This window comes from Salvelinus fontinalis, chromosome 2 (assembly GCF_029448725.1).
Source record: "Salvelinus fontinalis isolate EN_2023a chromosome 2, ASM2944872v1, whole genome shotgun sequence".
Taxonomy (NCBI): Eukaryota; Metazoa; Chordata; class Actinopteri; order Salmoniformes; family Salmonidae; genus Salvelinus; species Salvelinus fontinalis.
In genome coordinates, this window is record NC_074666.1 from 95,594,898 (window position 1) to 95,614,332 (window position 19,435).

The 19,435-nt window shown below is 29.8% G+C and overlaps 1 protein-coding gene across 1 annotated transcript in view; it reads left to right on the plus strand.

Annotated features, from left to right (window-relative positions):
* LOC129867791 (unconventional myosin-XV-like) overlaps positions 1-19,435 on the plus strand; it is a gene marked incomplete at its 5' end in the record, with an annotated part of 140,313 nt that overhangs the window by 14,107 nt on the left and 106,771 nt on the right. Inside the window, one exon of the mRNA XM_055941294.1 lies at positions 2,299-2,460. Within this exon, the coding sequence (XP_055797269.1) occupies positions 2,299-2,460 (162 nt within the window). The remainder of the gene's footprint in view (positions 1-2,298; positions 2,461-19,435) is intronic.

Below are 19,435 nucleotides of genomic sequence, written 5' to 3' on the forward strand. Positions count from 1 at the left end.
GCCTTCTACCTGCAGGAGGCAGAGACATACTATTACCTGAACCAGGTGAGACACACACACACACAGAGACAGGCCTTCTACCTGCAGGAGGCAGAGACATACTATTACCTGAACCAGGTGAGACACACACACATAGAGACAGGCCTTCTACCTGCAGGAGGCAGAGACATACTATTACCTGAACCAGGTGAGACACACACACATAGAGACAGGCCTTCTACCTGCAGGAGGCAGAGACATACTATTACCTGAACCATGTGAGACACACACACATAGAGACAGGCCTTCTACCTGCAGGAGGCTGAGACATACTATTACCTGAACCAGGTGAGACACACACACATAGAGACAGGCCTTCTACCTGCAGGAGGCAGAGACATACTATTACCTGAACCAGGTGAGACACACACACATAGAGACAGGCCTTCTACCTGCAGGAGGCTGAGACATACTATTACCTGAACCAGGTGAGACACACACACATAGAGACAGGCCTTCTACCTGCAGGAGGCAGAGACATACTATTACCTGAACCAGGTGAGACACACATACATAGAGACAGGCCTTCTACCTGCAGGAGGCAGAGACGTACTATTACCTGAACCAGGTGAGACACACACACATAGAGACAGGCCTTCTACCTGCAGGAGGCTGAGACATACTATTACCTGAACCAGGTGAGACACACACACATAGAGACAGGCCTTCTACCTGCAGGAGGCAGAGACATACTATTACCTGAACCAGGTGAGACACACACACACACAGAGACAGGCCTTCTACCTGCAGGAGGCAGAGACATACTATTACCTGAACCAGGTGAGACACACACACATAGAGACAGGCCTTCTACCTGCAGGAGGCAGAGACATACTATTACCTGAACCAGGTGAGACACACACACATAGAGACAGGCCTTCTACCTGCAGGAGGCTGAGACATACTATTACCTGAACCAGGTGAGAGACACACACACAGAGACAGGCCTTCTACCTGCAGGAGGCAGAGACATACTATTACCTGAACCAGGTGAGAGACACACACACAGAGACAGGCCTTCTACCTGCAGGAGGCAGAGACATACTATTACCTGAACCAGGTGAGAGACACACACACAGAGACAGGCCTTCTACCTGCAGGAGGCAGAGACATACTATTACCTGAACCAGGTGAGACACACACACATAGAGACAGGCCTTCTACCTGCAGGAGGCAGAGACATACTATTACCTGAACCAGGTGAGACACACACACATAGAGACAGGCCTTCTACCTGCAGGAGGCAGAGACATACTATTACCTGAACCAGGTGAGACACACACACACACAGAGACAGGCCTTCTACCTGCAGGAGGCAGAGACATACTATTACCTGAACCAGGTGAGACACACACACATAGAGACAGGCCTTCTACCTGCAGGAGGCTGAGACATACTATTACCTGAACCAGGTGAGAGACACACACACATAGAGACAGGCCTTCTACCTGCAGGAGGCAGAGACATACTATTACCTGAACCAGGTGAGACACACACACATAGAGACAGGCCTTCTACCTGCAGGAGGCTGAGACATACTATTACCTGAACCAGGTGAGACACACACACACAGAGACAGGCCTTCTACCTGCAGGAGGCTGAGACATACTATTACCTGAACCAGGTGAGACACACACACATAGAGACAGGCCTTCTACCTGCAGGAGGCAGAGACATACTATTACCTGAACCAGGTGAGACACACACACATAGAGACAGGCCTTCTACCTGCAGGAGGCAGAGGCATACTATTACCTGAACCAGGTGAGAGACACACACACATAAAGACAGGCCTTCTACCTGCAGGAGGCTGAGACATACAATTACCTGAACCAGGTGAGACACACACACATAGAGACAGGCCTTCTACCTGCAGGAGGCTGAGACATACTATTACCTGAACCAGGTGAGACACACACACACATAGAGACAGGCCTTCTACCTGCAGGAGGCAGAGACATACTATTACCTGAACCAGGTGAGACACACACACACACACACACACACACACACACACACACACACACACACACACACACACACACACATACAAACACACACGCGGTACGCACGCGCACACACACGCACAGACACACGCGCACAGACACACGCGCACAGACACACGCGCACAGACACACGCGCACAGACACACGCACAGACACACACACACACACACACACACACACACACACACACACACACACACACACACACACACACACACACACACACACACAGCTGATGGTCCTGTGTGTCCAGGGAGGGGATTGTGGCATAGCAGGAAAGAGTGACAGGGACGACTTCCTCCGTCTGCTGGCTGCCATGGAGATCCTACACTTCACCCCTGACGACCAGGCGTTCATCTTTAGAGTCCTGTCTTCTATTCTACACCTGGGGAACGTCTACTTCCAAAGATACGAGGTATGGCTGTCTAACCTGAACCTTAAAGATACGAGGTATGGCTGTCTAACCCGAACCTTAAGGATACGAGGTATGGCTGTCTAACCCGAACCTTAAAGATACAAGGTATGGCTGTCCAACCCAAACCTTAAAGATACGAGGAATGACTGTCTAACCTGAACCTTAAAGATACGAGGTATGGCTGTCCAACCCGAACCTTAAAGATACGAGGTATGGCTGTCTAACCCGAACCTTAAAGATACGAGGTATGGCTGTCTAACCCGAACCTTAAAGATACGAGGTATGACTGTCTAACCCGAACCTTAAAGATACGAGGTATGGCTGTCTAACCTGAACCTTAAAGATACGAGGTATGACTGTCCAACCCGAACCTTAAAGATACGAGTTATGGCTGTCTAACCCGAACCTTAAAGATACGAGGTATGGCTGTCCAACCCGAACCTTAAAGATACGAGGTATGACTGTCTAACCTGAACCTTAAAGATACGAGGTATGACTGTCTAACCCGAACCTTAAGGATACGAGGTATGGCTGTCTAACCCAAACCTTAAAGATACGAGGTATGGCTGTCTAACCCGAACCTTAAAGATACGAGGTATGGCTGTCCAACCCGAACCTTAAAGATACGAGGTATGACTGTCTAACCCGAACCTTAAAGATACGAGGTATGACTGTCCAACCCGAACCTTAAAGATACGAGGTATGGCTGTCTAACCTGAACCTTAAAGATACGAGGTATGACTGTCTAACCCGAACCTTAAAGATACGAGGTATGGCTGTCTAACCTGAACCTTAAAGATACGAGGTATGGCTGTCTAACCCGAACCTTAAAGATACGAGGTATGACTGTCTAACCTGAACCTTAAAGATACGAGGTATGGCTGTCTAACCCGAACCTTAAAGATACGAGGTATGGCTGTCTAACCTGAACCTTAAAGATACGAGGTATGGCTGTCTAACCTGAACCTTAAAGATACGAGGTATGGCTGTCTAACCTGAACCTTAAAGATACGCGGTATGACTGTCTAACCCGAACCTTAAAGATACGAGGTATGGCTGTCTAACCCGAACCTTAAAGATACGAGGTATGGCTGTCCAACCCGAACCTTAAAGGGACAGTCTGGGGAATGTCTACTTCCAAAGATACGAGGTATGACTGTTTACCTCAATCTACACATAATATGTAGTATCACTATAATATGTAGTAATATGTAGTATCACTATAATATGGAGTATCACTATAATATGTAGTATCACTATAATATGTAGTATCACTATAATATGTGGTATCACTATAATATGGAGTATCACTATAACATGTGGTATCACTATAATATGGAGTATCAGTATAATATGTAGTAATATGTAGAATCACAATAATATGTAGCTTCACTATACTATGTAGTATCACTATAATATGTAGTATAACTATAATATGTAGTAATATGGAGTATCACTATAATATGGAGTATCACTATAATATGTAGTGTAACTATACTATGTAGTAATATGTAGTATCACTATACTATGTAGTAATATGTAGTATCACTATAATATGTAGTATAACTATACTATGTAGTAATATGTAGTATCACTATACTATGTAGTAATATGTAGTATCACTATAATATGTAGTATCACTATACTATGTAGTAATATGTAGTATCACTATAATATGTAGTATCACTATAATATGTAGTATCACTATAATATGGAGTATCACTATAATATGTAGTATCACTATAATATGGAGTATCACTATAATATGTAGTATCACTATAATATGGAGTATCACTATAATATGGAGTATCAGTATAATATGGAGTATCACTATAATATGTAGTATCACTATAATATGTAGTATCACTATAATATGTAGTATCACTATAATATGTAGTATCACTATAATATGTAGTATCACTATAATATGTAGTATCACTATAATATGTAGTATCACTATAATATGGAGTATCACTATAATATGGAGTAATATGGAGTATCACTATAATATGGAGTATCACTATAATATGGAGTATCAGTATAATATGGAGTATCACTATAATATGTAGTATCACTATAATATGTAGTATCACTATAATATGTAGTATCACTATAATATGTAGAAATATGGAGTATCACTATAATATGGAGTATCACTATAATATGTAGTGTAACTATACTATGTAGTAATATGTAGTATCACTATACTATGTAGTAATATGTAGTATCACTATAATATGTAGTATAACTATAATATGTAGTAATATGTAGTGTCACTATAATATGTAGTATCAGTATAATATGTAGTACTATGTAGTATCAATATAATATGTAGTATCACTATAATATGTAGTATCACTATAATATGTAGTGTAACTATACTATGTAGTAATATGTAGTATCACTATACTATGTAGTAATATGTAGTATCACTATAATATGTAGTATAACTATAATATGTAGTAATATGTAGTGTCACTATAATATGTAGTATCAGTATAATATGTAGTACTATGTAGTATCAATATAATATGTAGTATCACTATAATATGGAGTATCACTATAATATGTAGTGTAACTATACTATGTAGTAATATGTAGTATCACTATACTATGTAGTAATATGTAGTATCACTATAATATGTAGTATAACTATAATATGTAGTAATATGTAGTGTCACTATAATATGTAGTATCAGTATAATATGTAGTACTATGTAGTATCAATATAATATGTAGTATCACTATAATATGTAGTATCACTATAATATGTAGTATCACCATAAAATGTAGTATCACTATAATATGTAGTATCACTATATAATGGAGTATCACTATGATATGGAGTATCAGTATAATATGGAGTATCAGTATAATATGTAGTACTATGTAGTATCAATATAATATGTAGTATCACTATAATGTGTAGTATAACTATAATATGTAGTATCACTATAATATGTAGTATCACTATAATATGTAGTAATATGTAGTATCACTTTAATATGTAGTATCACTTTAATATGTAGTATCACTATAATATGGAGTATCACTATAATATGTAATACTATGTAGTATCAATATAATATGGAGTATCACTATAATGTGTAGTATAACTATAATATGTAGTATCACTATATAATGGAGTATCACTATGATATGGAGTATCAGTATAATATGGAGTATCAGTATAATATGTAGTACTATGTAGTATCAATATAATATGTAGTATCACTATAATATGTAGTATCACTATAATATGGAGTATCACTATAATATGTAGTATCACTATAATATGTAGTAATATGTAGTGTCACTATAATATGTAGAAATATGGAGTATCACTATAATATGTAGTATCACTATAATATGTAGTAATATGTAGTGTCACTATAATATGTAGAAATATGGAGTATCACTATAATATGTAGTATCACTATAATATGTAGTATCACTATAATATGTAGTATCACTATAATATGTAGTAATATGTAGTATCACTTTAATATGTAGTATCACTTTAATATGTAGTATCACTATAATATGTAGTATCACTATAATATGTAGTAATATGTAGTATCACTTTAATATGTAGTATCACTTTAATATGTAGTATCACTTTAATATGTAGTATCAATATAATATGGAGTATCACTATAATGTGTAGTATAACTATAATTTGTAGTATCACTATAATATGTAGTATCACTATAATATGTAGTATCACTATAATATGTAGAAATATGGATTTTCACTATAATATGGAGTATCACTATAATATGGAGTATCACTATAATATGTAGAAATATGGAGTATCACTATAATATGGAGTATCACTATAATATGGAGTATCACTATAATATGTAGTATCACTATAATATGTAGTATCACTATAATATGGAGTATCACTATAATATGGAGTATCACTATAATATGGAGTATCACTATAATATGGAGTATCACTATAATATGTAGTATCACTATAATATGGAGTATCACTATAATATGGAGTATCACTATAATATGGAGTATCACTATAATATGTAGTATCACTATAATATGGAGTATCACTATAATATGTAGAAATATGGAGTATCACTATAATATGGAATATCACTATAATATGGAGTATCACTATAATATGGAGTATCACTATAATATGGAGTATCACTATAATATGTAGTATCACTATAATATGTAGTATCACTATAATATGTAGTATCACTATAATATGTAGTATCACTATAATATGGAGTATCACTATAATATGGAGTATCACTATAATATGTAGAAATATGGAGTATCACTATAATATGGAGTATCACTATAATATGTAGTATCACTATAATATGGAGTATCACTATAATATGTAGTATCACTATAATATGTAGTAATATGTAGTGTCACTATAATATGTAGAAATATGTAGTATCACTATAATATGTAGTATCACTATAATATGTAGTAATATGTAGTGTCACTATAATATGTAGAAATATGGAGTATCACTATAATATGTAGTATCACTATAATATGTAGTATCACTATAATATGTAGTATCACTATAATATGTAGTAATATGTAGTATCACTTTAATATGTAGTATCACTTTAATATGTAGTATCACTATAATATGTAGTATCACTATAATATGTAGTAATATGTAGTATCACTTTAATATGTAGTATCACTTTAATATGTAGTATCACTTTAATATGTAGTATCAATATAATATGGAGTATCACTATAATGTGTAGTATAACTATAATATGTAGTATCACTATAATATGTAGTATCACTATAATATGTAGTATCACTATAATATGTAGAAATATGGATTTTCACTATAATATGGAGTATCACTATAATATGGAGTATCACTATAATATGTAGAAATATGGAGTATCACTATAATATGGAGTATCACTATAATATGGAGTATCACTATAATATGTAGTATCACTATAATATGTAGTATCACTATAATATGGAGTATCACTATAATATGGAGTATCACTATAATATGGAGTATCACTATAATATGGAGTATCACTATAATATGTAGTATCACTATAATATGGAGTATCACTATAATATGGAGTATCACTATAATATGGAGTATCACTATAATATGTAGTATCACTATAATATGGAGTATCACTATAATATGTAGAAATATGGAGTATCACTATAATATGGAGTATCACTATAATATGTAGTATCACTATAATATGTAGTATCACTATAATATGGAGTATCACTATAATATGTAGTATCACTATAATATGTAGTATCACTATAATATGGAGTATCACTATAATATGTGGTATCACTATAATATGTAGTATCACTATAATATGGAGTATCACTATAATATGTAGTATCACTATAATATGGAGTATCACTATAATATGTAGTATCACTATAATATGTAGTATCACTATAATATGGAGTATCACTATAATATGGAGTATCACTATAATATGTAGTATCACTATAATATGGAGTATCACTATAATATGTAGTATCACTATAATATGTAGTATCACTATAATATGGAGTATCGCTATAATATGGAGTATCGCTATAATATGTAGTATCACTATAACATGTAGTATCAGTATAATATGTAGTATCACTATAATATGTAGTATCACTATAATATGTAGTATCACTATAATATGGAGTATCAGTATAATATGTAGTAATATGTAGAATCACAATAATATGTAGCTTCACTATACTATGTAGTATCACTATAATATGTAGTATAACTATAATATGTAGTAATATGGAGTATCACTATAATATGGAGTATCACTATAATATGTAGTGTAACTATACTATGTAGTAATATGTAGTATCACTATACTATGTAGTAATATGTAGTATCACTATAATATGTAGTATAACTATAATATGGAGTATCACTATAATATGGAGTATCACTATAACATGTAGTATCAGTATAATATGTAGTATCACTATAATATGTAGTATCACTATAATATGGAGTATCACTATAATATGGAGTATCACTATAATATGTAGTATCACTATAATATGTAGTATCACTATAATATGGAGTATCACTATAATATGGAGTATCACTATAACATGTAGTATCAGTATAATATGTAGTATCACTATAATATGTAGTATCACTATAATATGTGGTATCACTATAATATGTAGTATCACTATAATATGTGGTATCACTATAATATGGAGTATCAGTATAATATGTAGTAATATGTAGAATCACAATAATATGTAGCTTCACTATACTATGTAGTATCACTATAATATGTAGTATAACTATAATATGTAGTAATATGGAGTATCACTATAATATGGAGTATCACTATAATATGTAGTGTAACTATACTATGTAGTAATATGTAGTATCACTATACTATGTAGTAATATGTAGTATCACTATAATATGTAGTATAACTATAATATGTAGTAATATGTAGTATCACTATAATATGTAGTATCACTATAATATGTAGTATCACTATAATATGTAGAAATATGGAGTATCACTATAATATGTAGTATCACTATAATATGTAGTATCACTATAATATGTAGTATCACTATAATATGGAGTATCACTATAATATGTAGTATCACTATAATATGGAGTATCACTATAATATGGAGTATCACTATAATATGGAGTATCACTATAATATGGAGTATCACTATAATATGTAGTATCACTATAATATGGAGTATCACTATAATATGGAGTATCACTATAATATGTAGTATCACTATAATATGTAGTATCACTATAATATGTGGTATCACTATAATATGGAGTATCAGTATAATATGTAGTAATATGTAGAATCACAATAATATGTAGCTTCACTATACTATGTAGTATCACTATAATATGTAGTATAACTATAATATGTAGTAATATGGAGTATCACTATAATATGGAGTATCACTATAATATGTAGTGTAACTATACTATGTAGTAATATGTAGTATCACTATACTATGTAGTAATATGTAGTATCACTATAATATGTAGTATAACTATAATATGTAGTAATATGTAGTGTCACTATAATATGTAGTATCAGTATAATATGTAGTACTATGTAGTATCAATATAATATGTAGTATCACTATAATATGTAGTATCACTATAATATGTAGTATCACCATAAAATGTAGTATCACTATAATATGTAGTATCACTATATAATGGAGTATCACTATGATATGGAGTATCAGTATAATATGGAGTATCAGTATAATATGTAGTACTATGTAGTATCAATATAATATGTAGTATCACTATAATGTGTAGTATAACTATAATATGTAGTATCACTATAATATGTAGTATCACTATAATATGTAGTAATATGTAGTATCACTTTAATATGTAGTATCACTTTAATATGTAGTATCACTATAATATGGAGTATCACTATAATATGTAATACTATGTAGTATCAATATAATATGGAGTATCACTATAATGTGTAGTATAACTATAATATGTAGTATCACTATATAATGGAGTATCACTATGATATGGAGTATCAGTATAATATGGAGTATCAGTATAATATGTAGTACTATGTAGTATCAATATAATATGTAGTATCACTATAATGTTTAGTATAACTATAATATGTAGTATCACTATAATATGTAGTATCACTATAATATGTAGTAATATGTAGTATCACTTTAATATGTAGTATCACTTTAATATGTAGTATCACTATAATATGGAGTATCACTATAATATGTAATACTATGTAGTATCACTATAATATGTAGTATCACTATAATATGTAGTATCACTATAATATGGAGTATCGCTATAATATGGAGTATCACTATAATATGGAGTATCACTATAATATGGAGTATCACTATAATATGTAGTATCACTATAATATGGAGTATCACTATAATATGGAGTATCAGTATAATATGTAGTATCACTATAATATGGAGAATCAGTATAATATGGAGTATCAGTATAATATGGAGTATCACTATAATATGGAGTATCACTATAATATGGAGAATCACTATAATATGGAGTATCGCTATAATATGTAGTATCACTATAATATGGAGAATCACTATAATATGGAGTATCAGTATAATATGGAGTATCACTATAATATGGAGTATCACTATAATATGTAGTATCACTATAATATGGAGTATCAGTATAATATGGAGTATCGCTATAATATGGAGTATCACTATAATATGTAGTATCAGTATAATATGTAGTATCACTATAATATGGAGTATCACTATAATATGTAGTATCACTATAATATGGAGAATCAGTATAATATGGAGTATCAGTATAATATGGAGTATCACTATAATATGGAGTATCACTATAATATGGAGTATCACTATAATATGGAGAATCACTATAATATGGAGTATCACTATAATATGGAGTATCACTATAATATGGAGTATCAGTATAATATGTAGTAATATGTAGTATCACTATAATATGGAGTATCACTATAATATGGAGTATCACTATAATATGTAGTATCAGTATAATATGTAGTATCACTATAATATGGAGAATCAGTATAATATGGAGTATCAGTATAATATGGAGTATCACTATAATATGGAGTATCACTATAATATGGAGTATCACTATAATATGGAGAATCACTATAATATGGAGAATCAGTATAATATGGAGTATCACTATAATATGGAGTATCACTATAATATGTAGTATCAGTATAATATGTAGTATCACTATAATATGGAGAATCAGTATAATATGGAGTATCAGTATAATATGGAGTATCACTATAATATGGAGTATCACTATAATATGGAGAATCACTATAATATGGAGAATCACTATAATATGGAAAATCAGTATAATATGGAGTATCACTATAATATGTAGTATCACTATAATATGGAGAATCAGTATAATATGGAGTATCGCTATAATATGTAGTATCACTATAATATGTAGTATCACTATAATATGGAGAATCAGTATAATATGTAGTATCACTATAATATGTAGTATCACTATAATATGTAGTATCACTATAATATGTAGTATCACTATAATATGGAGTATCGCTATAATATGGAGTATCACTATAATATGGAGTATCACTATAATATGGAGAATCAGTATAATATGTAGTATCACTATAATATGTAGTATCACTATAATATGGAGTATCAGTATAATATGGAGTATCGCTATAATATGGAGTATCACTATAATATGGAGAATCAGTATAATATGTAGTATCACTATAATATGGAGTATCGCTATAATATGGAGTATCACTATAATATGGAGTATCACTATAATATGGAGTATCACTATAATATGGAGTATCACTATAATATGTAGTATCACTATAATATGGAGTATCACTATAATATGTAGTATCACTATAATATGGAGTATCACTATAATATGGAGTATCACTATAATATGGAGTATCACTATAATATGGAGTATCACTATAATATGGAGTATCACTATAATATGGAGTATCACTATAATATGTAGTATCACTATAACATGTAGTATCACTATAATATGGAGTATCGCTATAATATGGAGTATCACTATAATATGGAGTATCACTATAATATGGAGTATCACTATAACATGTAGTATCACTATAATATGGAGTATCGCTATAATATGTAGTATCACTATAATATGGAGTATCACTATAATATGTAGTATCACTATAATATGTAGTATCACTATAATATGTGGTATCACTATAATATGGAGTATCAGTATAATATGTAGTAATATGTAGAATCACAATAATATGTAGCTTCACTATACTATGTAGTATCACTATAATATGTAGTATAACTATAATATGTAGTAATATGGAGTATCACTATAATATGGAGTATCACTATAATATGTAGTGTAACTATACTATGTAGTAATATGTAGTATCACTATACTATGTAGTAATATGTAGTATCACTATAATATGTAGTATCACTATAATATGTAGTATCACTATACTATGTAGTAATATGTAGTATCACTATAATATGTAGTATCACTATAATATGTAGTATCACTATACTATGTAGTAATATGTAGTATCACTATAATATGGAGTATCACTATAATATGTAGTATCACTATAATATGTAGTATCAGTATAATATGTAGTACTATGTAGTATCAATATAATATGTAGTATCACTATAATATGTAGTATCACTATAATATGTAGTATCACCATAAAATGTAGTATCACTATAATATGTAGTATCACTATATAATGGAGTATCACTATGATATGTAGTAATATGTAGTATCACTTTAATATGTAGTATCACTTTAATATGTAGTATCACTATAATATGGAGTATCACTATAATATGTAATACTATGTAGTATCACTATAATATGTAGTATCACTATAATATGTAGTATCACTATAATATGGAGTATCGCTATAATATGGAGTATCACTATAATATGGAGTATCACTATAATATGGAGTATCACTATAATATGTAGTATCACTATAATATGGAGTATCACTATAATATGGAGTATCAGTATAATATGTAGTATCACTATAATATGGAGAATCAGTATAATATGGAGTATCAGTATAATATGGAGTATCACTATAATATGGAGTATCACTATAATATGGAGTATCACTATAATATGGAGAATCACTATAATATGGAGTATCGCTATAATATGTAGTATCACTATAATATGGAGAATCACTATAATATGGAGTATCAGTATAATATGGAGTATCACTATAATATGGAGTATCACTATAATATGTAGTATCACTATAATATGGAGTATCAGTATAATATGGAGTATCGCTATAATATGGAGTATCACTATAATATGTAGTATCAGTATAATATGTAGTATCACTATAATATGGAGTATCACTATAATATGTAGTATCACTATAATATGGAGAATCAGTATAATATGGAGTATCAGTATAATATGGAGTATCACTATAATATGGAGTATCACTATAATATGGAGTATCACTATAATATGGAGAATCACTATAATATGGAGTATCACTATAATATGGAGTATCACTATAATATGGAGTATCAGTATAATATGTAGTAATATGTAGTATCACTATAATATGGAGTATCACTATAATATGGAGTATCACTATAATATGTAGTATCAGTATAATATGTAGTATCACTATAATATGGAGAATCAGTATAATATGGAGTATCAGTATAATATGGAGTATCACTATAATATGGAGTATCACTATAATATGGAGTATCACTATAATATGGAGAATCACTATAATATGGAGAATCAGTATAATATGGAGTATCACTATAATATGGAGTATCACTATAATATGTAGTATCAGTATAATATGTAGTATCACTATAATATGGAGAATCAGTATAATATGGAGTATCAGTATAATATGGAGTATCACTATAATATGGAGTATCACTATAATATGGAGAATCACTATAATATGGAGAATCACTATAATATGGAGAATCAGTATAATATGGAGTATCACTATAATATGTAGTATCACTATAATATGGAGAATCAGTATAATATGGAGTATCGCTATAATATGTAGTATCACTATAATATGTAGTATCACTATAATATGGAGAATCAGTATAATATGTAGTATCACTATAATATGTAGTATCACTATAATATGTAGTATCACTATAATATGTAGTATCACTATAATATGGAGTATCGCTATAATATGGAGTATCACTATAATATGGAGTATCACTATAATATGGAGAATCAGTATAATATGTAGTATCACTATAATATGTAGTATCACTATAATATGGAGTATCAGTATAATATGGAGTATCGCTATAATATGGAGTATCACTATAATATGGAGAATCAGTATAATATGTAGTATCACTATAATATGGAGTATCGCTATAATATGGAGTATCACTATAATATGGAGTATCAGTATAATATGTAGTACTATGTAGTATCAATATAATATGTAGTATCACTATAATGTGTAGTATAACTATAATATGTAGTATCACTATAATATGTAGTATCACTATAATATGTAGTAATATGTAGTATCACTTTAATATGTAGTATCACTTTAATATGTAGTATCACTATAATATGGAGTATCACTATAATATGTAATACTATGTAGTATCACTATAATATGTAGTATCACTATAATATGTAGTATCACTATAATATGGAGTATCGCTATAATATGGAGTATCACTATAATATGGAGTATCACTATAATATGGAGTATCACTATAATATGTAGTATCACTATAATATGGAGTATCACTATAATATGGAGTATCAGTATAATATGTAGTATCACTATAATATGGAGAATCAGTATAATATGGAGTATCAGTATAATATGGAGTATCACTATAATATGGAGTATCACTATAATATGGAGTATCACTATAATATGGAGAATCACTATAATATGGAGTATCGCTATAATATGTAGTATCACTATAATATGGAGAATCACTATAATATGGAGTATCAGTATAATATGGAGTATCACTATAATATGGAGTATCACTATAATATGTAGTATCACTATAATATGGAGTATCAGTATAATATGGAGTATCGCTATAATATGGAGTATCACTATAATATGTAGTATCAGTATAATATGTAGTATCACTATAATATGGAGTATCACTATAATATGTAGTATCACTATAATATGGAGAATCAGTATAATATGGAGTATCAGTATAATATGGAGTATCACTATAATATGGAGTATCACTATAATATGGAGTATCACTATAATATGGAGAATCACTATAATATGGAGTATCACTATAATATGGAGTATCACTATAATATGGAGTATCAGTATAATATGTAGTAATATGTAGTATCACTATAATATGGAGTATCACTATAATATGGAGTATCACTATAATATGTAGTATCAGTATAATATGTAGTATCACTATAATATGGAGAATCAGTATAATATGGAGTATCAGTATAATATGGAGTATCACTATAATATGGAGTATCACTATAATATGGAGTATCACTATAATATGGAGAATCACTATAATATGGAGAATCAGTATAATATGGAGTATCACTATAATATGGAGTATCACTATAATATGTAGTATCAGTATAATATGTAGTATCACTATAATATGGAGAATCAGTATAATATGGAGTATCAGTATAATATGGAGTATCACTATAATATGGAGTATCACTATAATATGGAGAATCACTATAATATGGAGAATCACTATAATATGGAGAATCAGTATAATATGGAGTATCACTATAATATGTAGTATCACTATAATATGGAGAATCAGTATAATATGGAGTATCGCTATAATATGTAGTATCACTATAATATGTAGTATCACTATAATATGGAGAATCAGTATAATATGGAGAATCAGTATAATATGTAGTATCACTATAATATGTAGTATCACTATAATATGTAGTATCACTATAATATGGAGTATCGCTATAATATGGAGTATCACTATAATATGGAGTATCACTATAATATGGAGAATCAGTATAATATGTAGTATCACTATAATATGTAGTATCACTATAATATGGAGTATCAGTATAATATGGAGTATCGCTATAATATGGAGTATCACTATAATATGGAGAATCAGTATAATATGTAGTATCACTATAATATGGAGTATCGCTATAATATGGAGTATCACTATAATATGGAGTATCACTATAATATGGAGTATCACTATAATATGGAGTATCACTATAATATGTAGTATCACTATAATATGGAGTATCACTATAATATGTAGTATCACTATAATATGGAGTATCACTATAATATGGAGTATCACTATAATATGGAGTATCACTATAATATGGAGTATCACTATAATATGGAGTATCACTATAATATGGAGTATCACTATAATATGTAGTATCACTATAACATGTAGTATCACTATAATATGGAGTATCGCTATAATATGGAGTATCACTATAATATGGAGTATCACTATAATATGGAGTATCACTATAACATGTAGTATCACTATAACATGTAGTATCACTATAATATGTAGTATCACTATAATATGTAGTATCACTATAATATGTAGTATCACTATAATATGTGGTATCACTATAATATGGAGTATCAGTATAATATGTAGTAATATGTAGAATCACAATAATATGTAGCTTCACTATACTATGTAGTATCACTATAATATGTAGTATAACTATAATATGTAGTAATATGGAGTATCACTATAATATGGAGTATCACTATAATATGTAGTGTAACTATACTATGTAGTAATATGTAGTATCACTATACTATGTAGTAATATGTAGTATCACTATAATATGTAGTATCACTATAATATGTAGTATCACTATACTATGTAGTAATATGTAGTATCACTATAATATGTAGTATCACTATAATATGTAGTATCACTATACTATGTAGTAATATGTAGTATCACTATAATATGGAGTATCACTATAATATGTAGTATCACTATAATATGTAGTATCAGTATAATATGTAGTACTATGTAGTATCAATATAATATGTAGTATCACTATAATATGTAGTATCACTATAATATGTAGTATCACCATAAAATGTAGTATCACTATAATATGTAGTATCACTATATAATGGAGTATCACTATGATATGTAGTAATATGTAGTATCACTTTAATATGTAGTATCACTTTAATATGTAGTATCACTATAATATGGAGTATCACTATAATATGTAATACTATGTAGTATCACTATAATATGTAGTATCACTATAATATGTAGTATCACTATAATATGGAGTATCGCTATAATATGGAGTATCACTATAATATGGAGTATCACTATAATATGGAGTATCACTATAATATGTAGTATCACTATAATATGGAGTATCACTATAATATGGAGTATCAGTATAATATGTAGTATCACTATAATATGGAGAATCAGTATAATATGGAGTATCAGTATAATATGGAGTATCACTATAATATGGAGTATCACTATAATATGGAGTATCACTATAATATGGAGAATCACTATAATATGGAGTATCGCTATAATATGTAGTATCACTATAATATGTAGTATCACTATAATATGGAGTATCAGTATAATATGGAGTATCAGTATAATATGGAGTATCACTATAATATGGAGTATCACTATAATATGTAGTATCACTATAATATGGAGTATCAGTATAATATGGAGTATCGCTATAATATGGAGTATCACTATAATATGTAGTATCACTATAATATGGAGTATCACTATAATATGTAGTATCACTATAATATGGAGAATCAGTATAATATGGAGTATCAGTATAATATGGAGTATCACTATAATATGGAGTATCACTATAATATGGAGTATCACTATAATATGGAGAATCACTATAATATGGAGTATCACTATAATATGGAGTATCACTATAATATGGAGTATCAGTATAATATGTAGTAATATGTAGTATCACTATAATATGGAGTATCACTATAATATGGAGTATCACTATAATATGTAGTATCAGTATAATATGTAGTATCACTATAATATGGAGAATCAGTATAATATGGAGTATCAGTATAATATGGAGTATCACTATAATATGGAGTATCACTATAATATGGAGTATCACTATAATATGGAGAATCACTATAATATGGAGAATCAGTATAATATGGAGTATCACTATAATATGGAGTATCACTATAATATGTAGTATCAGTATAATATGTAGTATCACTATAATATGGAGAATCAGTATAATATGGAGTATCAGTATAATATGGAGTATCACTATAATATGGAGTATCACTATAATATGGAGAATCACTATAATATGGAGAATCACTATAATATGGAGAATCAGTATAATATGGAGTATCACTATAATATGTAGTATCACTATAATATGGAGAATCAGTATAATATGGAGTATCGCTATAATATGTAGTATCACTATAATATGTAGTATCACTATAATATGGAGAATCAGTATAATATGTAGTATCACTATAATATGTAGTATCACTATAATATGTAGTATCACTATAATATGTAGTATCACTATAATATGGAGTATCGCTATAATATGGAGTATCACTATAATATGGAGTATCACTATAATATGGAGAATCAGTATAATATGTAGTATCACTATAATATGTAGTATCACTATAATATGGAGTATCAGTATAATATGGAGTATCGCTATAATATGGAGTATCACTATAATATGGAGAATCAGTATAATATGTAGTATCACTATAATATGGAGTATCGCTATAATATGGAGTATCACTATAATATGGAGTATCACTATAATATGGAGTATCACTATAATATGGAGTATCACTATAATATGTAGTATCACTATAATATGGAGTATCACTATAATATGTAGTATCACTATAATATGGAGTATCACTATAATATGTAGTATCACTATAATATGGAGTATCACTATAATATGGAGTATCACTATAATATGGAGTATCACTATAATATGGAGTATCACTATAATATGTAGTATCACTATAACATGTAGTATCACTATAATATGGAGTATCGCTATAATATGGAGTATCACTATAATATGGAGTATCACTATAATATGGAGTATCACTATAACATGTAGTATCACTATAACATGTAGTATCACTATAATATGGAGTATCGCTATAATATGTAGTATCACTATAATATGGAGTATCACTATAATATGTAGTATCACTATAATATGTAGTATCACTATAATATGTGGTATCACTATAATATGGAGTATCAGTATAATATGTAGTAATATGTAGAATCACAATAATATGTAGCTTCACTATACTATGTAGTATCACTA